Raw genomic sequence first — 25,501 nt, forward strand, 5'->3', positions numbered from 1 at the left:
AAGTTCGCTGTGGCCAAGTTGACAGCGCTTATGATCTGATCAGCTAATCGAGTTGGGGAGTCGGGGGAACATGATTGCAGATACAGATAAGCCACATTTATTTAGCAGTCAATTATTGGACTATCCTTTTCATATCAAATTGCATACAAATAATTTAATCTTTGCAACACTTTCTTGTATTGACTTAAATAATTTAATTTAGAACTAAGAATAGTTGAATAGCATTGATCTAAATTTTACATATTTTCTTTCTTTTTACTTAAATACTGATTTGTAACATTTGTATAAAATTGTTGCTTTTATTTGTAATTTAATCTTTGCAAATATTTCTTGTTTTGAACTAAATTAGTGAACTAATAACTATGAATAGTTAAGCGCTTCTTTAAATGTTGTATATTTTTCTTTTCACTTATATCCTGATTCCTAATCCTGATTTCATCTTTTTAACACATTTTTCTTTTGACTTAAATTAGTGATTGGGAACAAAGAAGAGTTAGGCATTATATTATACTAAATGTTTATCTTTTACTTTTTACTTAAATTCTGAATTAATAAACATTTATAAAACATTGTATACAAATAATTAACTCTTTTTAACACTTTATTGTTCTGACTTAAATTAGTGATTGTTAACTGAGAATAGTTCTGCACTATTTTAGATGTGATATATTGTTCTTTTTATTTAAATTCTAATTTATTTTCTTCATCAAAGAAAATGTCCTGTTCTTCATTACACTGATAAAGTCAAAGACAATGCTAGTTAAGCTTTATGCGCAATGCATTTCTATAGTTCCCCTCGAGCTGCTCCCAAAGAACCCGATCTGCAGATACTATCCGCATCCGCATCCCCATTACGTCCGAGCTTCGGCTGTTCCATTAGTTTTCATGACGCTGCCCCGAGGGCCTGTCTACATGGACCTGCATGTGGCACTCAGCTGGAGCCCATTATGCTTGCCACATCAAATCAAATGGCCAACTGCGCTGAGCATAAATGTTGCATGTTGCTGGTGTTGGTTGGCTGATGTTGTTGCTGTTGCTGTTGCCGCTGCCATTTAGCGCAATTGACGGCAGGTCCCAGGCCAAGACAGACTGCAATTGGAAGTCGCCAACTAACACATTTCAGGTCTTTAGCTGCAACATCAGCTTCGGCTTCAGCCACAGTTTCAGTTTCAGCTTCCCTCCGTGCCCCATCGATTGGCCTGCTTTTTGCTGCGCGTTTCCATTTCGCATTTTCGCTTTCATTTTCTTTTTCTTGCCAAGCGAAATATTTTCGTGTTTTTCTTTTGTTGTTGCTGTAGTTTTTCTCTGTTTTTATAAGCGAGAAAATCGAAAGTTTTTCCCCAGACCATAATGCAAAAAGAAAGTGCAAGTGCAGCAGCTGAAGCCGAAATGGCGGCACTTGGGGGGTGGCTGGCTGGCTCGCAGAAAGGAAAAGCAAAACAATGCCAATGGGGCGTATGAGCAACTTGTTTTCGGGCCAAAATGTAGGATGAATGCCATTGTTTTGCGGCTGACGACAGCGACGAGTTTTTCCAGCTACCACTTGGAGTTTTCCATGCTGCCGCTGTCGATGTTGTTGTGCCATTTTCGTTGTCAAGTGCAAGTGCAGCTAGCTGGGTTTGCTGGTCAAATGAGCAGTAAAGCAGTTAAAGCAGTTACTGCGATGGCGAGCAGCGGAATACTGTTGCATGCAGCACAATCAGCAATTTCCTTTCGGTCGCGTCCGTCGTGTCCGTCGGTTCCGTCTGGTGTGTCTGGTCTGTCTGGCGCTTTCGATTTCGTTTAATTAAAACGCATAAAAGTTGACTCCAGCTTGGATGTAGATGTCATTGCCTAGGATGGAATGGGATTGGATGAGATTGGATGGGATGGGATTTTAGATGGCCCCCGCCGAACAACAATCTCTTGGCTGGTCTCTCGTTATTGGCAGTGACAGACAGGCAGCGAAAAACAGTGGTTTTCATACCATTGACATTGGCTGGTAGAAACTGCCAGCATCAGCGCCAAAAACTTGTCGCCATCATCACAATTCTTAATCATGATGAGAAGTCTCCGCTGCACTCTGATCTTTTTGCTGAGTTCTTCGCCATGTGTTTAGCATGTGGCTGCTGCTTGTACGTCATTTCAATAACAAGTTAAGAACTCGCACGCCTAAGTCGCGGTCAAGGTGCTGGTCTACCGCTAAGTAGTACTGCTGGCGGCCCGAAGAAGTTGACACTTGTAATGGCCGCTTTACATGCAAATCTAGCAAGCGCATTACTCATACGCCCCGTGGCCGCCGCCATTAAAGATGAAGCGGTGTGCAGTTGCGGCTGCTTTGGGCTTTTGGCTTCTGCGGTCTGAGTGCAGAGTTCTTTTTTGCCGCTGCTGATGGTCAAGAGCATGCTGCACCTACTGTGGTTTTATTTTCGCCAATTTGATGGCTCACGGCTGAAACAATGATGGGGAAACAATTGGCTGAAGGCTTCGGCGTAGTGATAATGAAAAAGCGCTGAATTGAGATGTTTCTGGTTGTTGCTTTAATTTTCTGCACCAAAGGTGAATGCCATTTAAACATGTGTTCACTGTTTTCACTCTTTCTCTGGGCGACTGTGGAAACTTCCTGAAGATTTGTAGAAAGCTTTGAACGCAAGCCGAATATGCAATTCGTTTCGATTTCAAAGTGCACTCAAGACCCAATAGAGCTCAGACATATAAAACAGAATACACGCTTGTATCTGACTCATCAGTTTAAGCCATCCATAGATTGCTCGCCAATTCATCAGAAAACGCTCTTTGACAATGTAAGTTTGCCATCAAGTCGAGCATTAAAGTTCCATGCGACAACAGGTCACGAGTTTGCACTTGATATCGGGTATCCATCAGACTGCAGCATCTTCCTAATCTCGTCGAGCATCAAAGTCGCAATCATCAATTCGACGACATTATAAACGTCGCTCGTTTAACCCACGAGGCTCCCTCTGTGGAATCACATCCATTTTTCTGGAGAGACAAAGAAACTATACGGACAATTTTCGGCAAGATTACGAGCTATGAACAAAGACCTGCCCCCACTTCCCCTCCCCCCAAGTGAAGCTGTAACAATTACAAAGTCTGCTCTGCTTCTGCTTCTCCACTGAGCCAAAAATATAAACAAGTAAACGGAGAATTGGAAAGCAAGTAAAGGGATGGATCCTAACCACAACGTTAAAAAACTAAACTTAGTAAACTAAAGTATCTTTAGTATCTGAGATACTTATATATTAAATATCGTAGTATCTTTTAAGGTGAACTTTTTAAACCACTCATCGAATAAGTCATTCATTATGCCTTCAAAGATAGCTGTTTGATAACTTAGGATCAACATCCAGTTGACTGCAACTGTGGGATGACATTTCGCCTGGTGTACTTAGACTGCTTTGGTGCGAAAGCGAGGAGGAGCAGCAGGTTCTGTCGCCCTGACGTTGCCATCGTAATCTGGCGATGGGGCGCAGGATGGGGAGGCGCGGAGATGGCGATTGTGATTGTGATGCTGTTTCTCATTCTGATTCTGATTCCGTTTCTGTTCCAGCTTTTAGCTCCAGTCTGCAGGTTAGTCAGTCAAGTCGCTTTGTCAGTTAGTCGCTGGGTCGTTCGGTTCGAGGAGTGACAAGCTCCACACCACACAACACCAGTGCGACCAGTGCGACAAAATTCGGTGATTCGGTGGGTTTGAGTGCTCGGCGCGTGTATTAGATGATATGAGGTCATTCACTGCTGTTTACAACGAACACCGAAACACTCGTCTCGCCGACGCTGCTCCACTGCTTTTCTCTGCTCTGCTCTGTTGACGAAATTTCTGGATGACGCTGCGCTCAATATAGCATATACAATATACAATATACAGTTGGTTTGTCTGGTGTGCTGGTGTGTGTTGTGTGTGCTGGTGTGCGTTGGTGGGGCTGTGCTGAAAGCTATACCCGAACCGAAACCCCAAACTGTTGCCCTGCTTATACATTTCCGACATCCTCCTTGCCCATTGTCCGCCTGTCTGGCGGTAGGTGGCGCTTGTGCTGTCGTCCAGCTTAGCACAGTGGCGCCAGGATCATTTGCTTCCGTCGTCGAAATCTTAGTTAACATTTTGGTAATTGATATTGTCCTTCTTATCTAATACAAATTTGCATTAAAATTCACAGTTGTGAAGCGGATTAATCTTTGGTAAAGCTGACATTCTTTAAAGCCCTAACTCCTTTATCACGCAACGTTTATTACCTCACAAGATACATTTATCTCTGGCGTATTACTTCAGCATACTTAACTGCATTAGCTGCCTTAGCAGATTAGAACGCATGCCGATGCTTATCTTTGATGCAAGCTATTGCTTATCTCCAACGCGCTGATTAGTTTCCATGCGAATCAACCAGTGTGCCGCATTTGTCGTTAGCTGTTCAATGACTTCTGTTGAAACATGAATCGACTACACAGTCAGCACCCAAACCAAGCCGCCCATTCCGAGTCCGAAGGAGTCAAGGAGCCGTGGCCACGCAGCAGCAGAGGTGGAAGCTTCCAGCAGGCGGGGGGAGCAGAGCCACCTAATGCGCTTCCTCTTCAACAAATTCTTTTACGACTGGCTGTCTGTCTGTCTCTCTGTCTGTCTGTCTCAGTCCCCTCGCTTGGCTGTTTCTTCTGGCAAAAGGAGCCGTCGGCGGCAGTCTAACCCCAAACATTTCCCCAGATCCATTCTTCTACTAGTCCCAAACCCTCGCCTTTGTTGCTAAATCTTACACGCAGAGAAATTGCACAGTTATGCAAGGAATATACATTAAATTGTTTAAAAATAACTTGCACCTTGCATTTGCTAAGTCTTATACTTTTTTTTAGAAAACACTTAAGCCTATAAAATATCTAACCTCTAATAATAATTTTATAATAATAATATCTATTAATTTGTTATAATCCGCACAAAGTCTTCTTAATTAAATTGTTATGTTTTTGTCCTTGAAAATATTATATATACATATTCTAGGAACATTATTATCAGATTCGTTTCACTTTGACTTATGCAAGGAAATAATATTAAATGAATAAAATTGCAATATTTCACGAGTTCCCATTAAAATTCTAATCTTATAGCTGGTTTCTGTGAGTGCACCCTTAGTTGTGGGTACATTGGACTCATTTCGCACACACACTATTGCACTTGGACGGGCACACAGACAAAGAGCTATTGCAAAAGTATGTCTGTGTCGACGTCGCCTCATTTAGCTTCTCCTTCTTCTGCCTGCCGCCTCCTTTTCCGCCCCCTGCACCATGCCCCCCAAATGTGCCGACCCACCCCCTTGCGTCTACGCCCTCGCTATTTCTAAAAACAAAACTCTTCCTTCTGCCGCTCCTCCGTCTTCTTCTGCTTCTTCTTCTACATCGCCGTCTACTTGCTCTGCTTCCTTTATTTGCAACATACATTATATGCCAACGGAGGGAAGGAGCGGGAGAGAGAGAGCTTCCTTCCCGCTCGCACACTTGAATTGCAATCGGCAAAGTAAATGGAAAGGCCCCCAACAACACTAAGCAAACGGAAAGTGAAAATTTGCTCCACTGACAGACAGCAAAAAGAGAGTGAGAGCGAGCGAGCGAGCGAGAGAGAGTGCTGCTGGCGCTCTCACAAAGACGGAGAGCAGCGCTTACATACACTTGCATTGAGTCATAATCGTGTCGATTGCAGCAGCGACGTCCGCTCTCCTGCGCCCCCTTCCTGTGCAGCCACCCAATCTGCTCCCCCTCGTCCTTCGCCCCTTTCGCTCGTCCCATTTTCAGTTCCTCTCCGCCTTGCAAAAACATAGACCAGATGATCGCTTAGCCCTTTTGACGGGGCCTGACCCATTTGGCGAGCCACCGATAGCCTTCTCCAGAGAATCGCGGAGGAGAAGAGAGGACGCGATGAAGGAGCGGAAGAAAGGGAGGGGGGCAGTGGAGCCCTGAGAGTGGAGAGCACTGGGTCTGGGTCGCTGGCTGGTGGATTGTGGATTGTTGTGTTACTTTTAGTTTTAATCGCTCGCAATGTGCAATGATCTTAAAGGGGAAATAATCAGCCTTTGTTGGGGCATCGGGAAAAATGCCGTAATTCCCTTAATGGAAATTGAGTTCATTATATTTCTTAACATAGGTTTTGATATTAAAGAGGTTTTCCTATTTATCACATTTCTGACATGCCGATTGTATTATTTTAATCTTAATTATTTAATAACTTTATTGGGAGTTTTTTTTATTAATGTATAGTGTTACAAAAATATCTAGAATGTTCATCTTGGGCTACTGATAACTCCCCATTTTAGGGCCTTGGTTTGAAGGAGTTTCAAGAGACTTCGGATAGTTTTCTTTGTATGGTGTTTTAAAACTTTTGCTTTGAATTCATTGAGATTGCAAATATTTGCCAACCCTCATATATACACACTGTACATACATATGTACATTTAAGTAAAATCTAAAATGTTTCAAATTAATGACGCATTTGATTAAGTCCCAAAGCGGCAATGCATTTTTCCCTGTGCAGTTAAAAGTAATCCTAACTTGACAACATTCTTGAGGGACTTGCTACTGTGGATGCCCCCCGTTCCCGCCGCCATCCCCACCCCGGGGGCACCACCAAAATCCCCCCGAGAATTGCATGCAAATGCGCATGTGGCACACAAATCCCCCAAACGTGCACACACACACACCGATGCAACAGCGGGGCGGTGCGGGGAAGAGGAAGACGCGGCAGAGAGAGCTCCAAACATTCGTGCTCTCTCTCCCCCTCTTCCCCTGCATTTCCCCCGCGATTACGTTTGTTTGCCATTTTTGCGCTCTCTCGCAACGTTTTTCGCAATACCAGCGGCAGCGCAGCAGCGACAGCAACGTCGTGCCGTCGATTCAGTCGTTCAGTCGGCGTAAGCGAGTCGAGCGAGCGAGCCCCATTCAGTCCGCCGATTTGGCTCTTTTGCACCTGTGCAAGTGTGTGTTTCTCCCGCGGTGCGTGCGTCCGTGTGACTGTGTGTGTGCGTGAGCGTGAGCGGGGAACTGGTGCACTGGTATTGGGGCATCGGTGAGTGGGGCGCGCGCGCGCTTTTGCAGCCGCAGCATCGCAGTCGGCGTCGCTGCCGGCGCTGACGTCGAAGCCGACGTTTGTTGTTCGGTGTTTGCGCCTAACAAACACTCGCAGCGGTTTTTGTGCTGACTTTAGATTTTAGTTTTGCTGATACCGTAAGAGATAAATGACGTGCCGCGGCGAGCGACGAATTAGCGGCCCAAAACAGAGTAAAACTCAACAGCCAAAACACACACAGAATACCAGAGAAACAGAAGCAAGCAACAAGCAAATGTTTGACCCGCGGGAAAACAAAATGTAATAGCTAATATAGCAAAATGTGTTTAAGTTTAAGCGAGAATGTTAGCATATAAAACGTCCACAATTAGTGCAAAAAAGTTCAAAACCTGATCAATTTTCGAAATCAAACAAATACCTCAAGCGTAAAGAAGTAACAATAAACCAACAAGCAAACAAGCAAACAAACAAACAAACAAACAAACAAACAAGCAACGAACCGAGTGCAAAAACTTAGTGCAATTCTTATACCAAGAAAATTAGAAGCCCCAAAAAAACAGACATAAGAATCATGTCTAGAGTGTAGAACGTTGCGTATACGCAATATCGCCAAACCCATTAACGCAGACATCACGCATACGCCGCGTCGTGCAAAATGATTATGGTGCAACATTTGGTGGCCGCCTCGGCGCACAACTTCGCCAGCCAGGCGGCGGCATCGCTTGTCAATGTGTCCAGCTCCAGCTCCAGCTCCAGCTCTAGTTCCAGTTCGAGTTCCTCCTCCTCGCTGTCGCTGTCATCATCCTCCTCCAGCTCCTCGCTGTCCTCGGCCACGCCCACGCCAGTGGCCTCGCCCGTGACGCCCACATCTCCACCGCCGGCAGCCGCCGCGCCCGCAGAAGCCTCGCCGCCAGCAGGGGCTGAGTTGCAGGAGGATGAGCAGCAGCCCAAGACTCGAGAGGATCCCACTTTGAAAGACCAAGATAAGCAGGAGAAGTCGCGGCAGGAGAAGAAGGAGCCGGAACAGGTTAATGGAGAGGAACCAGGTGCCATAGTTGATACCGAGTCAGTGTTGGCGCGGCAAAGTCCAAGTCCAGTTGCGTCCACCAAAGTCCCCGAGTCACTAGAAGAGATGTCCAACAAATCGCCTCTCGCTCCCGAGGAGGAAGAGGAGTCTGAGTCCGTAGCCTCGGACTGTCGCGAGTTCAAAGTGCTCTATAATCACCTAAGGCAGCAGCAGCAACACCACCACTCTCCCTCCTCCTCGCCAGACAAGACGCGCAGCACCCTGGACGACGTGTCCAAGATCCTCTGGGAGCGAAAGCAGCAGCTGCAGCGCAGCTCGGTGATCACCGCAGCACCCACTCTGCAGCAGCAGCACCAGCATCAGCACCAACACGAGCACCAGCACCAGCAGCCCATGAGCGACATCGAGGACGAGGAGACGCTGGAGGATGTGGATGACGCGGATGCGGACGTGGAAGCGGATGCCGAGGACGAGGAGCTGCTGGAGCAGTACCAGAACGGCTACGACTCGCCGCTGGATCTGTCGCTGGGCGGAGCCACCAGTGCAGCCGCCTCAGCCGCCGCTGCCGCCTCGGCGGCCAGCCGCCGACGGGGACGCACTTACTCCGGCACGGAATCCGACGACTCCGCGCAGTGCGAGCGGGCGAGGATGCGCCTCAAGCCGGAACGCAAGGCGGAGAGGTCGGCGGCCTACAAGAAGAGCTTGATGAAGCGATATTGTAAGTGGCGCACTTTTAACCTAAAATGTTTCGATAAGGAATATGTACAATCTATCAGTTCTGTTAGTGCACTTAAAACCCTTTAGATTGAATTCTTGAATTGAATTCTTGAAAAGGATAATTACCTGATTGAAATAATTAGTATCATCTTTGATGAATTTTCCTTACTTTATTGAAATATTGAAATGTGCATTCTAACTAAATTAAATATTCATTCGATAAACTAAGTGGAATATACATATGTTATGAGATGTACATACGTAACTTAATGGCTCTAAATACGTTATAAACATATATTTTTAGAACAGAAAAACATATTCCCGGTAACCGTTCTACTTAAAATTTCAATGCAGATTCAATTATTTGTATACTTCTAATTTAAATGGAAGAAATCCCATTTGGAGGAATTTCCATTGAATTCCGTCTCGATTTCTGGTGACTATTAATTTGGTTTTTGTACAAACGGGGGCTTAAGTGGCAATGAATCAGCCTCGAAAAAAACTCCCCCATCTTTCACTGGCCAAAATTGTGAAATGTCAATTTGGCAAGAGCCAGAAATGTTTATAACGCAAAACAATGCACAGAAAAAGAGTCGGGCAGCGCAGGCAGCCAGAGGCGAAATAAACATTATTTAAAATAGCGCAATTTCCGCCGCCGGCGCTGCGTTCAGAAGCGGTAAGCGGTAGAAGCAGTGGAAGCGGCAGAAACGGCAGAAACGGCGGCGGTAGAAGCAGCGAGTCTACGTCAACGGCTTCGTAACAGTTTCCTAACCCACCTCAACAATTTTATTGATTACTTGAGGCGGCAAACGCCACACGGAGAGCCAACCAGAGAGCGGACGCCCGTCTATAAACTATTGCGCTCAGCTGGCTGGGTTTCTGTTTCTGATTCGACCTGTCTGTGTATGGGTGTGGGTATCCGTATCTGGCTCTCCGCTCGCTGCATTCGCTGGCTTGTAACGCGTATCTGTGTGTCTGCTTTTGCTTTTCGATGGCTGTGTCTTGGTGTGGAATAGTTTCCCAGTCACTTGCTCTAAAACTGCCACAGCAACTCGCCAACTCGCGACTGGCAACTGGCAACTGCTAAATGAGCCGGAGACTCCGACTTGGTCTTCTGTATCTCTATCTCTGGCAGTATCTGTATCCGTGTGTGTGTATGCGTGTGTCTTGCACTTGTTACATACCCAGCTATATATGTGCGCATATACATACATATATCTGGTAACCCTAGCCAACAACTTGTTTCCTCTATTTGACTTTTACACGGGGCGTCGTCGTCAGCAAAACGACTCCCGGGCTGCTGCCGCTGCTGTTGCTGTTGCTGTTGCTGCCTTCACTTTTGCCAAAGTTTACCCCACTTTAGTTTGGGTTTCGCTTTGATTTTGGCTCTGGCTCTGGCTCTGGCTCTGGCTTTGGCTCGACTGGAGCCCTGGGCTTCGGATACACACTAAACCGCCACAAAACGCTGCCTGCCAATTGCAGTTCTTGGCCAAGTGGCTGGCGGAAATGCTCCTCTCGTTCACATCTGGCCAAAGTGGTCGTCGCCAACAGATTTATGCAGTGTGGGAATGGGGATTGGGCGAAAATGTGCAAGTCAAACTAATGTTCTTCTTGAAAATGGCAAAAAACGAAAGTAGAATTCCCACTCTTAAGCCAGAGGAGAATGTTTAATAGACAAATTAAATGCAGTAGTAAAGGTTGTAAGTATTCGTTTAGGTATAAGTATTGGAGTTAAATCCTGATCCAGGGAAAACTTGCAAGTTTATGCTAATAAAATAAGGTGGTTAAACATATTTTATTAGCCATACACAAAATACAAATATTATCTAAATAAATATTTGATGAAATTGAAAGTGACAACTTATTTTTCCAACAAGCGGAGAAATAAGCAGGATAAAGTTGTTCATAGAATTGTTGACTGGCAAGTATCTACTTCTAACCTCAGTAGTAACGCTAAGTGATATTTGAAAATATATATACAGAAATGGAAAGTTTTAATAATGGAATATATAGTCAGTTATTATAATGATGTTATAATGTTTAGTTGTTTTTAGATCACTTTGCAGTGAACCTTTTAAAATGGGTACAAATTGCTTTGGCCCGTTTCCCAATAAATCGCATGGCTTAAAGTGATTGGTAGTACGCAAAATCTTCAACTGGAACCCGACTTGACCGCCTCGCTCCAAAAAGCTGCAACTTCTGTCGAAATGTTCCCGTCAGTCAGTCAGTAAATCTCTCGGCTTCCTTTTTGCCACAGACTTCGTTTCAGAGTTTTATTATTTATTTTTCGCACACAAATTCCTAGATGATATATATTTTCCGCTTGCGACACGACGAGCATTTTCATCTTTTATTTATATGGGTTTTAACCTTTTTCTTCTGCGCTCTTGTTTTCGTTTTTTTCTGCTTTTTTTGTGTTTTTTTTTTGCATTTTTGTTGCTGTTTGTGTGCGTTCCTCATGACTTCATTTTGTGGGGCTTTGTTTTGGTTTCTGGTCTTACCTTCAACCTTTCGACGGCAGCAATATTGAACCACCCACACACTGCGGCAGCGGAGGCAACTTTCAATTGCGACATGCGGCGGAGAGCGGCCGCCTCTCTCGCTGCCACTGCCCCCTTTTCCGCGGCGTTTCTTTACATGACAAACCAAACCAGCTTGGAGCGTCTGTGTTTGCTCACTCGGCGTGTCTGTGTGTCGGAGTGCCTGTGTGTGCGTGTGCTTGTGTAAGTGCGCTGTGGGAAATAGTGAAAAAGAGCGCCCCCTCCAAACGTCGCCCTCCACCCTCCGCCCGCCACCCAACTCAGCGCTCTGTTGCTTTTTTTCAGGCCTAACGCAAAACATTTTGAGGTAGGTTGGGAATAGATTGGCAACAACTGCGCGCACGCACACACTTACACGCACACATATACCATCGCACACACACACGCACACACACACACAGAGCGTGCGCGGAAAAACTTAAATTTCTCGTTTCGTGGCAAGAAATTAGCAAATGATTTTCCATTTTTTTCTCTTTTTTCTGCCTCTGTTTTTTTTTGTCTTTTAACCCAAATACGGCGGTGGCGATTTTTTCGCATTAGAATTATGTAAGCCAATGGCCCATATACTCGCAGTAGGCCTATGCGCCACTTACACAAGTATCTTTCTCCGGTTCAGATGTGGTAATCACTCCTGCTCTCCTCGTAACTGGCCAATGGAGGTTCTGCTCACTCGGAGCTTATCTCCTTATCGGTAGCCAAGGCGAGTCAACGGGTCCCCGAGTCAACGAGTCCCCGATTCCCCGATTCCTAGACGCAGGGATTATGTCACTGGTCACTAGTCGGGCGACGTAACTCAATTACAATTACAAAATCGGATTAGCAAATGCAGAAAATCGAATTGAGCAAATATCTCCCGCTCGCAGTGCAGCTGATGATGTGGTGTGGCCATATGGTCACCCGATAGCCACAGCCGAGTCCACTGGGTCGGGTCAAGGCCCAAGACTTGTTGCTGGGAAATTCGCGACAACGAGTCGTATACGTAATGCGGCTACCTAGAACTTGCTGCGCTGGCCGAAACTTCCGTTTTTGGGGCTGCGGTTTCGGATTCGGATTCTCGCTAAACCAGCTGCAAAATGCAACGAAAGCCCACACATTTAAATATATTTAGCTTTTGCAATGAGGAAACTTCTCATGATCTTGTACTATAATTTAAAGGTCCCCTGTAATCACAGCTACTAGTTTCAAATAAAGTAGTAAAGTAGTTCATGATTAGCTTGTTAAACATAAATTAATTATCGTGATTATCTCAGCAGAAGTATTCAGCAGTATTCACTGCCAATTAGCACTTGTAACTCCATAAAAGTTGGCGCGTGACCAAAAAATGTTTATTTTTTCACGCATGGAAAGTGTTAATATAAACAGAAGCTACGAGAACTGAGACAATATTTAACTATTGCAGTCATGCAGCAGCCATTTTTCTTATTAAAACACTCTTTACAAAATACAAATATTGGTCAAGATCGTTAATACATAATTAGACAACTTAAAGGAAGGCAATGCGTTTATAATTTAAAATAAATGATTGTCAACTAATATATGTCATTAATGGATCTATTAAATCATACCCCAGTGCATAAGATAAAACGCATTACAAAATCCCATTTAGGCAATCGCAACAAATTGGAAAGGCATATAAAATCATCTTCTCGGGGGGCAAATGCGTCAATCTATATGCATATTATACCACACCATAAAACAAGTAAAAGTACTTAATGACAAATTAAAACGAAAGATTCAGCCGAAATAAAAACAAATCAACGGAATATATACTTTCTTAATTACATTATATTTCCTTTTGTGCGATACGAGAAATTTTCGAGTATAGAGAAATAGCGGTCATAAAAAAATGCAAAAAACAAACGAACACAAAAACAGAAAGACAGCAAAAACAGAAAAAACAGAAAATCACACAGATCGCAGCCGAGTTTCGTATCATTTCTTAATGCGGAAATATTGAAGAAGAATTTCTGTTGTCTATACACACATACATATATGTTAAATGCGAATAATGTGCGTTTGTGTGCGCGGACTTGTATCAAATGCATATGTAGCCCTAATAAACATACATTTCGTACGACAATGAGAAATTGCCTGATATGCATATGTCTCGCTGCCTGGCCTGCGCCTGTGTGCGTAAACAATGAGAATCCGCTGTCCGTGTGAGCAGTGTAAGCAGTGTGTCTTTGCTGGTGTGCGTTATCCGCGAGACCTTGAACTTGAGACTGAATTTCCAAAAAGCGTACACACACACACACGCACACACACACGCGCGCGCTGAAGAAGCGAGAGAACAACAACTGGCTTTTATTCTGGCCACCAATACACAGGCAGCCGTGAAAGCAGCGAAGTTGGCAGCGGCATAAAAGCCAAAATAAGGCGGCAGAACAGGAATTCAGAGAGCAGCAGAGAGCCGCCGCCGCCGCGGAAGAGAGAGGAAGAGAAAAAAGGGGAATGGGAACGGGAATGGAAATGGGAATGGGAATGGGATGGAGACTGGGAATAATGGGGATCGTGCAAAAGCGAGGCAGACGGAACCCGAAAAAATATACATGCATACATACATACTCGTACACATAAAAAATTGGGGAAGAGACATTCACACCAACAACAAATACTACAATTGCCAAACAAACACATAAATTATAATATTTAAATATAGAACTTTTGCGTTGTTGTCGCCCGTTCCTGTTGATTTTGTTTTCGGCTCTTTGTGCATTTTACTTTCGTCTGTCGCCGCTGCATTCGAGTTAACTTGAATTTCGCTTTCTTCCACACCCAAAATTCTCTTCTCTTTTTTTTGCACTGCCATAAATTGTATTATTATTATTATTGAAAATAAATAATGGAATAAAGATATCCCAGTTGGGGAACATTTCGATTCCGGTTCGGCACATTATTGCGCCGCACAAGTGAAATTATCGATACAAAGCCATTTCTAGTGGTTGTCGTATTTGGCTTTAGCTATTCGGGGAATTCGCCTGGCATCCGTCACTGGTATTTTTTCATGCTTTTATACGTCTGGTTTGCCAAATAGAATTTGAATATGTTTTTTGCGGGCTAACAATTAGGGCAAGGCTGGTGTTATGATTGATTATTAAAGGAAGGGCGCACATTCAATGTAAACAACACAAAAATGCATAATTAAATGTGTTGAGAAGATTTGCAAACTGATTTGGATGGATCTTTAGGAAAACAGAAAGTTAAAGATAAAAATGGATGTATATATTTATCAAAAATAGTTACCTTTCAGTTGGCAGTAGTTATTACCCTCAGCTCTTTCCCCGTAATTCGATCTGCCCAAGCAAAGCAATATTTCAGCCAACAGCTCCGAAGTATACAGTTTCATTTGCCTACTTTCCACTGATTAATGTCAGATGAAAATACTGGATAGCTGATAAAGGCTGAGCTCAATAGGTAAATCCCCTTCAGCTCGGCCCACACAATAATTCACTTTCCGTCTCTTGCCAAACCGCCCACAACTCACAAGCTCACAAATGTCGGTTGTTGGGCACATCAAAAATAGGCCAATAACCAAAATGCCATAAACAATTACAAATCGTTGCTGCTGGTGTGCAATTGTTATTGCTGGTATTGCTGTTATTGCTGTTGTGGGTTGGGGTTGGGGGTTGGACAGACAGGCGGGCAGCTTCTACGGCTTTCGGAAATGCTTCGAAAAATTGTAAACAAAACCCAAGCACCTCGGATGACGCCTTATCCACCGCACAGCCGCAACAACAAGCCGAGCCAACTGAATGTAAAAACAAAAAACCAAAAAAACGAAAGAAACAAAAAATATAAAAGCATATCGGCTGTATAAGGCGAACTAATCATTTAGAGGTAACAAGCAGGCAGCGATGGCTCGTACCTACATTGACCTACTATTGCGGCAAATGCTGCGCTATCCGCCGGAATTGTGATGTAACTGTCCCAAAATGCCGCGCACATATCAACGAGCCAGCGAGTTCAGTTCAAGTCCAAATTCGTATTCGTATTCGTATTCGTATTCGAATTCAACGAAAGAAAAATAGCAAAACCCACCAGCTCACATGCACATGACTTTACCGTTAATTTCTTTGACATGTCCCAGTGTCTGTGCATGTGTGTGTGTGTGTGTGTTTGCCAGTATGTTGTTGTTGTTTTTTTATTATTATTTTGCCTTTGTTGTTTGCCAATTTTGCTTTTTCTCGTAATATATTTAATTTTTTCCTCTTGTATCGCGGTGTGTTTTGTCGGTTGGTTAGTTTCTGTTTCTGCTGGTTTTATTAGACCGCATTTTTAGAGGTCAGCGCACATTTGGCGCAGCATTGCAATGTTTTGTAGACTCTATTACCACTGGCTATTTGTCTTTCTTGCTGCCGTGTTTGTGTTTGTATTTGTATTTATGTTTGTGTATGTGTTTGTTTATGCACCATTAACGCTGAACCTCTGGCGGTCTGATTGTCGGCTTCTATTTCGTTGTTTTCTTTTATTTTCCTTTCATTTCTTCCATGGAGGCGCCACAAGAGCGCCACCACAGTGAAAGCTCGGCGGAAGAAACGGGGGAGGACAGCTGAACTTCTTCCAGGAAATCTAAATCTAAATTCTTCGCCTTCCTTCCGTTGCGGCCGCTCACCTAGGCGTATACTTAATACGAACGCTCGTATATTACTCATACGCCTAGTATGCCGCACAGGAAGTAATCGCACACGTTTCGTTTGCGCAATAAACTATTTCACCGGGAAAAAATACAATAATCTACATTTGAATTCTGAGGAATTTTACAGAGCCAATATACAGCTTACATGTTGCAGTATACTATAAAAATACTTGCAATTGACATAAGAAAAATGGCGTAAAGCACGGTTTAATTAATGCCTTTAAAGTTACCCAATTGTTATTTCCTTTAAACATTATCAATTAAACTTGTATCTAAATTTCAAAAACTTTAAAGCTAACTCCATGAAAACGAACATTTTCCTTGTGCTGTAAATTGATTTAGACATTTCCATGTCAGTCGCTTGCCATTTAGAACTTCAACTTGTCGGCGGCCACCTGCAACAAATTACGCATACGCCGCGTTGGCCGCAGTAAAAAACAACACGTGAGCACTTCCCCACGGAAAAACCAAGAGAAAAACGCAGACAAGCGAAAAAAATCGAGGCAAGTGACGGGCATTTCCGACATTTTCACTTCGCTTCGACAAGCGATTAAAGCAGCAAGTAAATAGAGGGAAATTCTCGCAACGAAAACTTGGCGAAAATAATATTTATAATTTCCGTTAAAAAGCTGTTGCAGCAGCAGGCCAATTGTTGGTGGCTGAGGAGGGGGGCGGGGAGCTGGCGGTTGGTGGACGGGCGGTGGGTGGTGGTTGGTTAACCAATGCAACCGCACAGCTGTTTTGTTGCCGCGCGATTTCCGTCACGACTCTGGCTTTTTATTTTTGTGTGTAAATACGCTTTAGCTGCTGCGGCTTTTGAATTTTTTACATATCAAGAAAAAATATGGGTATATATATTACATATATACGGGTATATTTTTACATGCTTCTCATTCACCCACGACGAGTGGAGCGGCGGGCGGCAATCAAAACGAGACAACCGCGTCGCACAGTGGGCCAAATGGCTTATGGCTTAGCTAAAAATATACTTCTATATATATTTAAAGGGACTGCCAACACTTACGTTTGCCACTTTCACCTGTACAGGTGGTACAGAGGTTCCTCCTCTTTTTCCTGGGGGAAATGACATATCTTCAGATATATGGAAAACGTTCAGTTTTACAGCGCTTTACAGGCGTTGTAGCCCAGTGTGCGATATCGGCCGGGCTGCCGTGTATTTAAAAAGCTGTAAAAAGCACTCGCACACAGCGGCAACATGCAATAATGCAGCCAGCAAAGCATAAATTGTAAACTCGTCGCCGTTGCCGACAAGCCTTGACCTGATTTCTCTTCCTCTCTGCTGCCACTCGTCTGGCTTGTGTGTGTGTGAGTGCTTTGCGTGGCCGTGTGTGTGTGAGTATCTGTGAGAGTGAGTGTGCTTGCAAGCTTCATTGCTCCGCTGGCTTTGACGTTTTCCTGCACACTGCAGTTGCCGCGGATTTGATTCGTGTGAGAGTGTGTGTGTTTTTGTGTGTGAGTGTGTGTGTGTGTGCGTACCGCTTGACATTCAATGCAATTTTTCCCTCTGCTTATTTTCATGCCGCTGCGGCTGCTGCTGCTGTTGCTGCTGCATGAAATAAGTGAAAATGCACTTTTACTTTTCAGCTGCAACAACAACGGCCAAAGGAAAGTGAGAAGCTAATTTTTTATTTTTTTTCGCCTTTCCTCTGGCGTTGTTTTTAACGGTTGCGAGTTCATGGCTCACCAAATTGGGGCATTTCAATTGTTTCGTTTCGTTTCGTTTCGTTTGGTTTTGTTGTATTCGTTTTCCTTTTTGCATATTTCGCTCAACATGACATTTCTATGAAATTATGATGCGAATTTTTGTATTATTAGCTCGTTGGATCGGCATTTTTGGCAGCTGTGAAGAGGACAGGGGCGTGGTCAAGTGGTTGGTGGGCGGATTAAAGGGGGTCGGTGGGGGGTTGAGGGCCTGCAAAGCATTCCGTGATGAGGCCAAGTATTCGTTTAATTGGAACAGCGACGGCGACTGGGGATTCGAAAGTGTACATTATTCTGGTGATTGAAGCAATCGCAAATTTGAACTGATGTTGCTGAAGGATGCTTAATTATTTAGCTATTACCTCTGTGGATATTTTTTACATATGCCTTATTATGCTCATTAAAGCAATGACTACATTTAATTGTAGCTCGTTTATTTTACGCTTTTAAATCGATTTATGAAACCAGTGTACTTGCATAGTTCAGTTTATGTGGTGGCAATGGTATTTCCATAGTACCGTTTATACATATGTGGAAAAATTCAACCATTTCTATCTTTTAAAGAAAATTTAACTCTTATAAACATAAAGCTCAAATTTATACCTCTATATATAAAATGCACCATCAAGTGTCTATTCAGTTGAATGGCATGCTATAAACTTGGCAATGAATGCCTAGCTGGATTTACAACCCCTTAACAAGAGGATGCATTCTCAACCACCTCTGCCTTGTTCCTCCATTGCAGACACTGAAATTCCTATTGTCAAACAATCGACGAGTCCGGCCCCGCAGCAGCAACTGCAGCAGCAGCAACACCTGCAGCAGCACCAGCAGCAGCAGCCGCTCAACGGCTCCACCTTCAACGGCGCCACCGCGCTGCTCCACATAAAGACGGAGCAGAATGCGCTGCTCACTCCGCTCCAGCTGCAGCAGCAGCAGCAACAGCAGCAGGGTCTACACGGTGCAGCAGGCAACGGAGGCGGCAGCAACGGCAACAATGCCCACCAGCAGCAACAGCCGCTGGCCATCCCGCACCGCCCGCTGCTCCACAACCTGCTCAGTGGCGGTGCCATCCACAATCCGCACCACAGGAACTACACGACGGCCACAACAGGTGATTATACGCAAAGCACACGATTGTCAATTCTGAAAAGCAAATGGATCTTAAAGGATATTCTCATTTACTACAAATTGTTATAACTTATTCCAAAAAGAATGCATTTTAAACCACAAAGAATTTTGGCAAAACACATTTGTTGCAAAGATAATATGATCACAGTACTATGTTAAACTAAGTAATATTGTGCAATGAAGACGCTTTAAAAGTTGTAACCCCTAAGTATGAACCAATTTTTGGCCTAATTATTTTGCTACTTAAAATTCAACTTAAATGCTCTAATTAAAATTCAATTCAACTTAAATGCGCTAATTAAAATACACTTTGTTAAAAATGAAAACTAATAGCTAACTAAATATGCGAATAGCTTCGAATGCATTTAAAACAATGCCAGTTGGGAGTTGAAAGAGATCTTGTTTTTTCGAGTGCAGTCAGTAGTCAGTAGTCAGAGGCGAGCGTGTCCAGCAGCAAGGTGAACCACTGCACACGCCCTCGACTCGCTTCGAGCCATATCGATTGCTAATTGCCCCTTTTCTTGGCTCGTCCTCGCTCCGCGCGGCTCTTTCCCGTTCGCAGGTTCATTTCCGCCCAGTCCCGCGGACAGCGGCGTCTCCGACGTGGACAGCTCCAGTTCCGGCGGCCAGCCCTGCGCCGACGAGCTGAAGGCGCGGCTCGGGATGCCCCCAGCCACCTCGGCGTCGGCAGCGGCGGCGGCGGCAGCGGCACACCTGCACACGGGCACCTTTCTGCATCCGAATTTATACCAGAACAATGCGGCGAACTCGCTGCGGAACATATGGAATCGCAGTGTTGGGGGTGAGTATCGAGTATTTATCTGGGATAAACGCGGTCAATTCCAACTGTGCGCTTCAGTTTAGGGCTAAGTTCGAGGGTTACCATCTTAATGTGACTGACTACAAGGATAAGGCTTCCTAATTAGAAAGTAATGGGAAAGTATCAAAAGGACTCTTAGCCTGCAGCTTATAGTAATTATTTTCATTGCATTTTCATTTAAATGTTCCTTTTCAAGGCTTTAGATCAGAGTTGGTTTGGCCCACTGCTCTATAGAAATTTATTCAGTTTTTACTCTTTTGACAGATACTAAGGAATTCGCCCTAATTGGCCATGAGCTAAAATTAAAGTAAATCACACAATTTTGGGGATTCGATCTAAGCCGAGAACGGTTTTATCGCAACCAATTAATCATATGACCTAATGGGGAACTTTGCATACTGCAATCAATTTAAAGTTGGTATAATCTGTTGCATACATAATGCACTCCTAATCCAGCGTACTCTTTTCTACGAAAATGTCAGGCACACACACACATACACACCTATACATGTACGTACAGCACAATCAATTGCAATGCGATTGTGTTGCACTCGCTGTTTTTATGCTCTCTGCCAACTGAGTGCGTGTGTGTGTGTGTGAGTGAGTGCGCGTTGCTGTATAAAATCTGTGGTCATCGACACATTGCCTTTGCGCAAATTGTGAAGGTCACAACGACAACGACAACGACAGCAACAGCAGCAGCGGCAGTGTGGCAATAACGCTGCTCGCGAGAGTGCTCCACTCTCTTTTCCTCTTCCTCCCCCTCCCGGAGAAGCGGAGAGAGAGCTAGAGAGAGTGCCAAACACCAACGCAAATGCAACAGCAACACGAACGAGACACACGAGCAACACACGAACAACGCAGCGTGCGTTGCTCTCTGCACGAAGTCTGTGTGTGTTGGTGAGAGAGTGGCACTGCTTACTTTTGTTTTTATTCCGATTCAGCCCAGTCTTTCCCCACTCTCTTCCTGTCCCATACCCCCCTGTCCCCACTAGCCACTCCTCCCCTCTAAAATGGTCCATCGAATCCAAAAACGAATCCGAATCCAAATCCACCGACTGCCAACTGGCTGAGCCGCGGAATTGGGCAACGGCAACGCCGGATGTAAAAAAAAACTTACTAAATAGCATACAAAATTATACCTGTGCCACCACACAGAAACAAAAACAGAGACGGTGTGAAATAGTCGCGAGCGATCTGCGATCTGGGTACGATGGGACAGATCGGGTTGCAACCGTGCAGATTCCCTAAATTATTTCAAATTACTTCCTAAATTTGATTGACCAAGCTGAGATTGCATGTTCTTAGATGTTGCATATTTGCAATATGACACTTTTTATATCGGGTAAACTAATGAGAATTTGGCTCAATCTCTGAGCAATAGGAAATAACTTACAAGTTACAAGTCTGAAAGTATGCAACAATTTATGTTCTTTGGAGATCAGCAAAATTACATGACTGTAACTTTTTAGATAAGCAACATGAATTTAAAGAAATTTAAACATTTCGTAGCAAAGCACACAGTTAGAAAGAAGTTACTATAATATTTAAAGGAAAAGTTGTATTTTCAAGAACATAAATTGAGATTCAAATATGAGTTATATTTTTTTTAATATGTTAGAATTATGTAGGAATGATATTACTTTTTCAATATGATTTACTGTGGGGCTTGATGTACAGCTTTAAACAATAATATTCTTTGGAGAGAAAGTGCAAGGCACGAGGTGAAATTTCGGGTCAGAAATAATATAGTCAATGTCTTAGACCTCAAAGTTCTTAATGAAAATTGGTAGTTTGAGTTAGGGAAGTTCGCTTGTACATATATCCTTTGGTTAAGCAAGTCGTCTTATTCCCTTGAACTCATTTCTATATCTGACTTTGTTCTTGCAGTGCCCGACAACTACTACGGAAGCAGTGGCGCCGGCAGTGGGGGCGCACAGCCAGGTGGTCCAGGAAACCCCCAAGCGCCGGGCTACCTGACAACGTCCTACTTCAACGCTCCGACGGCGGCGACGGCAGCGGCGTCCCAGCGAGGAACCACCATCAACGGCTATCATTCCCTGCACCAGCAGCAGCAGCAGCAGCAACAGCAGTCGCAGCAATCGCAGCAGCAACAGCAACTGGCCCACCAGCAACTGTCGCACCAGCAGCAGCAGGCGTTGCACCAGCAACTGTCGCACCAGCAGCAGCAGCAACAGCAACAGCAGCAACACCCGCACTCCCAGCTGAACGGTCCGCATCCGCACTCACATCCGCACTCCCATCCGCATTCGCATCCGCACGCGGGCCAGCACACGCATTCCACAATCGCTGCAGCGGCGGCAGCAGCAGCGGCATCCGTCGTCAGCAGCAGCAGCAGCGCCGTTGCAGCGGCAGCAATGCTGAGCGCCAGTGCAGCGGCAGCGGCAACGGCGGCAGCTGCAGCGGGCGGCTCCCAGAGCGTTATCCAGCCGGCGACGTCCAGCGTCAGCTACGATCTCTCCTACATGCTGGAGCTGGGCGGATTCCAGCAGCGCAAGGCGAAGAAGCCGCGCAAACCGAAGCTGGAGATGGGCGTGAAGCGGCGCAGCCGGGAGGGATCCACCACCTACCTGTGGGAGTTCCTCCTCAAGCTGCTGCAGGATCGCGAGTACTGTCCGCGCTTCATCAAGTGGACGAACCGGGAGAAGGGCGTCTTCAAGCTGGTCGACTCGAAGGCGGTGTCCCGCCTGTGGGGCATGCACAAGAACAAGCCGGACATGAACTACGAGACGATGGGCAGGGCGCTGAGGTACTACTACCAGCGCGGCATCCTGGCCAAGGTGGATGGCCAGCGGCTGGTCTACCAGTTCGTGGATGTGCCCAAGGACATCGTGGAGATCGACTGCAATGGTGTGTGAAGTGATGAGGAGCATGAGGAGGACGACGAGGCCTGTAAATATAGTTCGATCCCAGATCCAAGATTGGGAAGATCGAGCTGGAATGGCAATAGGTTCTGGGTGGGGGGGTATAAATCAACCGGCTAGCGGCAATAGTGGCTGAAGGCCACGCGAGGTAGGGATTTCTTTGTACATGCGTTGAGTTTCTTGGTTAGCCAGCGATAAGCATAGGTTACACATAGCTGATAGTCCCAATACGCGTACATATACTTATATACTCGTATATATTCACACCCTGTGTCCTGTACCCTATACATACACCCAGCTAAATCGGCGGTAATTAATGATCTATTCATGGGCGTTAGTGTTGTACTTGTAACTGTAGGTTTAACTGTAAACTGTAAACTGTAACTGTAATGAATATTGTTATTATTGGTTATTATTATTATTACTATTACGATTATTACTATTATAAATATTATTATTATTATTATCGCTACTGCTATGGCGGAAGGACGAAGGACGACCGAATTGATTCATATTGATATTCGATAGAAGTGTGTAATATGTAAAAAAAGAAGTACGAACCCCGATAGCTGCAAGAATTTCTCTATCTCCATTGATCTAATACTAAATCTAAATGTATATGAGTATGTATATGCCTAGCCTAATGCCCTTTCAACTGTCCCCTAGCCCAACCCGCTGCCCAAGGACGAACCCAGTGCAGAGGATATAGGATATGGATCCGAACGATCTGCGTGGGTCTCTGTGCTTGGGCTAATTGTTTTTGTTGCTTATTTTATAAACGAAGAGAGATGGAAATTTATTATTTCATAGTTTTAGCTATTTGTACGACTACATTTAGGATATTTATTTAAGTGTTTCTCCAGCTACACCCCTGAACTACCCCCAAAAACCACAAAAACACACACACATCCTAACTGGAGCTAAGAACCCAGCAAAATGGTGGTCTAAACTTTCTTGTAATTATTATTTGATAAGTTTTGTATATTTACAACCCTAAAACATCAACAGCAGAAAAGCTCACAGGATTAGCGCGAAGAAGGCACTCCTTGAGCCATCGTTTAAGCAGTCTTAGAACGCCAAACCAAACTCAACTCTCTCGATCTAAAGTTTATTTATACAGCGTAAAGCATAAAGTTTAACTATTGTATTCTTGTTAACGTCACACTGCCACAAAGCGAAACAAGCCTTACAAAATGGAACAGATCTGAACATTTAATCGAACAGAAACGAGATACAGACCCATATCCATAGTTTCAACAACACTGCAACCGCAATCCTCAATGCAATATACCGACAACTTCTACAACAATTTCCAAACACTGCCCAAAACGTGCAATCTCTTGAAAGGAAACCCTGAACCTTGAACCTTGAATAGGAAAAGAGAAGAAAACCAACTCCTAGTTCTTTAATCTATTTCTTTAATAGTTGCGTTCTCTAAGTACCTTTATCTATTATTATTATTATGTGTACGTGAAGATGAAATCTACAATATATCATTTTGTTTATGATGATTGGTGATTGATGATGCAAATAAACAAAGTGAGTCTTGAGTTCAACTCTGTTCATTGTAAACAATTTTTTATGATTATTTTTTATTTTTTAAATAAAATTATTATTTCAATTTGTGCATGCGTTTTATTTACACCACCGTACACACCAAAACAGAACAACAACAAAACAGAACAACAACACAGACAAAACAAAACAAAAACCAAATGAAATATAGAACGTAAGCAAAGATATGATACAAATATATGGAACCCGCTACAAATTTGGAATCTAGATATACCTCCCATGAAAAGTACATAAAGTTGCATAAGTTACAGTATATTCAAAGTCTATATAGGATATAGTCGAGCGGATTGCCGATATATAAAGTCGAGATCAAATATTTTAGATAAAGTTCAGTCGGTGTATTTTGTAGTTCTAAGACACAGTATGGCATTTGACACCATTTCACGAGGTAGGTCTCAGTTTATGAGGTTTCCCCCCAGATCATGGATTTATATATATGTATGTCTATTAATTAGCGTAGATCACTGCATCTGCCATTATTACCTAGCATAAATCAGTTATTAGTTGTTAGTTGTTAGGGAATGAATATTCAAATGTTATAAGACCGTAGCTATAAGCGCACCCACAACAAGAGCAGAATCGAACCAGATATGCAAAAATCACGAGTCGAGTACAACGAAATCGGTAAACAAGAATCTGAGCCACAACCCGGATAAAGCAGCTTTAAATCGAGATAGTACACTTAAATTTGAATCTCCTATTTCCCCGAGAGCTCTCCATTCACTTCGATAGCCTAAAAAAAGGTTGGAAACTCCAACTCCAAAGCATTTATACATGCTGAGCACGATAATTGTATATATACAACTTCTGGACCTCAAGATTCCACTCGATTATAAACGTATTTTATATATATACACCAATTATTTGTTAGATTGGATAACCCCGAATGCTGGATAAGACCAACTAAATTAAATGTAATAGTATATCGATGCCGTTGGGCGAGATTTCTATACTAGGCTAAGACTAAGACAAGATATCTTTCTATTGGTAACTCAAAAAACGAAACAAACTATATAGATTTTAAATCGAGCGTGCGATTATTGAAAGGTATTCTATGGCACTTGAGATAGGAGATAGTAGAGATACGACCATCTAGAAGCGCGGATTGGCCTAGATCTAGATGAATATGTTGAATGCATTAACGTTAGCTACGATTAGTTTTGGGCTTACTGACCTAAGTTAAGTATTTAGCCTGTTTATTTCACTTTTTGTTCGATCTTTGTACATTTGACAGACACATTTTAAACTGTCTGCGATGAGAAATCAGCTAAAGCCAGCCACAATATATATAATATATATACTTTAATACTTATGTACTAAGGAAACGAACGTTGGATCGCAGTCATGGTATGTAGGTGAATTTTATGGTTAGAGGAAAGCGCAAGCGAACGGATTAGATTAATTTTTAT

At 43.8% G+C, this 25,501-nt stretch overlaps 1 protein-coding gene across 2 annotated transcripts in view; it reads left to right on the plus strand.

Moving 5' to 3' along the window:
• LOC122616501 (ecdysone-induced protein 74EF) overlaps positions 1–24,067 on the plus strand; it is a 62,339-nt gene extending 38,272 nt beyond the window's left edge. Inside the window, exons 1-4 of one of the 2 annotated variants that reach the window (XM_043791975.1) lie at positions 6,894–8,784; positions 18,427–18,795; positions 19,375–19,614; positions 21,523–24,067. In XM_043791975.1, the coding sequence (XP_043647910.1) occupies positions 7,695–8,784; positions 18,427–18,795; positions 19,375–19,614; positions 21,523–22,511 (2,688 nt within the window). In that variant the 5' untranslated portion in view covers positions 6,894–7,694 and the 3' untranslated portion in view covers positions 22,512–24,067. Of the gene's footprint in view, positions 1–6,893; positions 8,785–18,426; positions 18,796–19,374; positions 19,615–21,522 lie in introns of those variants that run through there. The other variant, XM_043791976.1, reaches the window with a different exon arrangement.
• The last annotated feature ends 1,434 nt before the right edge of the window (positions 24,068–25,501 follow it).

This window comes from Drosophila teissieri, chromosome 3L (assembly GCF_016746235.2).
Source record: "Drosophila teissieri strain GT53w chromosome 3L, Prin_Dtei_1.1, whole genome shotgun sequence".
NCBI lineage: Eukaryota > Metazoa > Arthropoda > Insecta > Diptera > Drosophilidae > Drosophila > Drosophila teissieri.